The following is a 1,253-nucleotide window of genomic DNA, read 5'->3' on the forward strand; positions in this document are numbered from 1 at the left end:
TTTTTGTATATTCTTTTCATGATGTCGTAAGATTATGTGAATGCTATTCTATCATTTCGATGTTCTCCATTTGTAATCAGCAGGGCTAAATCTTTGTCATGTCTTGACTTCTAAGGTGTGAACGTCATAAATGTTAAGTTCAGATATGGTCCGTTAGTCCGTATGTCTCATATATTGTTGATACCTTGTCTGTTTTGTTTATACTGTGTCAGTCCATACGTCTGATATATTGTTCATGCTGTGTGTGTCCTGTACTTCCATACGTCTGAGATCTTGTTTAGTTTGTGTCTGTCCTGTACGTCCATACGTCTGATATCTTGTTCAATTTGTGTCTGTCCTGTGCGTCCATACGTCTGATTTTTGTTCTTGCTGTGTCTGTCCTGTACGTCCGTTTCTCTCACATCATGATTTCCTTTCAGCTGTGGAGTACTTCTGCGGGAACACGCCAGCAGATGTTGTTTTCCTTATTGACTCGTCCAACAGTATTTGGGGCCCAGACTTCCTCAGACAAGTCAACTTCATCAATGATGTCGTCGATATGTTTCAAATTGGTGAGAACAGAACAAGGATCGGTCTTGCTACCTATAGTTCAGATGTTCACACGGAATTTCACCTAAACGAAAACTTTGACCGTCCCTCCCTGCACCAGTCTCTCTCCCGAGTCCGTCAGAGGAGGGGATTCGTCACAAATACCAAACTGGCTATCTGGACTATGCGCAGGAAGATGTTTAGTGAACGAAGAGGCGCTAGACCCGGAGTAGTGAAGGTGGCCGTAGTTTTGACAGATGGCCAGTCCAATAGTGTGGTTCGGACTGTCTGGGAGGCAATGAAAGCTCGCCGCGAGGGAATCCATATGTTCGCCATTGGAATCGGTTCTTTCATCAACCGACGTGAACTGCGAGGGATCGCAAGCAAACCTACCCACGATTACATGTTTCAAGTCAGCAACTTCCAGGCGCTCGAGTCCATCAAAAACATTCTGGCTATCAAGACGTGTGTCGGTATGTACACTATACGATCATTAAATAGCTAACTTAGATATGTATTGATGTTTACGTGTAGATATATGTGATACCCGGTAATATTTATCCAATACCAATGTGGTAAATACCTCCACATACCCAAACAATCTTCACCTGGTACTGACATCTCGTAACATATCGTGCACGAATAGGACATATGTAAGGCTTATACGCCGCAAGTGGGATGTAGCTAGGTTTACCAAGCTGCCTTTTCTCATGTGGTTAAGTCAT

At 43.3% G+C, this 1,253-nt stretch overlaps 1 protein-coding gene across 1 annotated transcript; it reads left to right on the top strand.

Annotated features, from left to right (window-relative positions):
* Positions 1 to 387: 387 nt before the first annotated feature.
* LOC110444153 (integrin alpha-1-like) lies at positions 388 to 1,161 on the top strand. The gene has a single exon (XM_021488561.1). The coding sequence runs from the start codon at positions 539 to 541 to the stop codon at positions 1,031 to 1,033; it is 495 nt and encodes a 164-aa protein (XP_021344236.1). The 5' UTR covers positions 388 to 538; the 3' UTR covers positions 1,034 to 1,161.
* The last annotated feature ends 92 nt before the right edge of the window (positions 1,162 to 1,253 follow it).

Source organism: Mizuhopecten yessoensis, unplaced genomic scaffold, assembly GCF_002113885.1.
Source record: "Mizuhopecten yessoensis strain PY_sf001 unplaced genomic scaffold, ASM211388v2 hete_36042732, whole genome shotgun sequence".
NCBI lineage: Eukaryota > Metazoa > Mollusca > Bivalvia > Pectinida > Pectinidae > Mizuhopecten > Mizuhopecten yessoensis.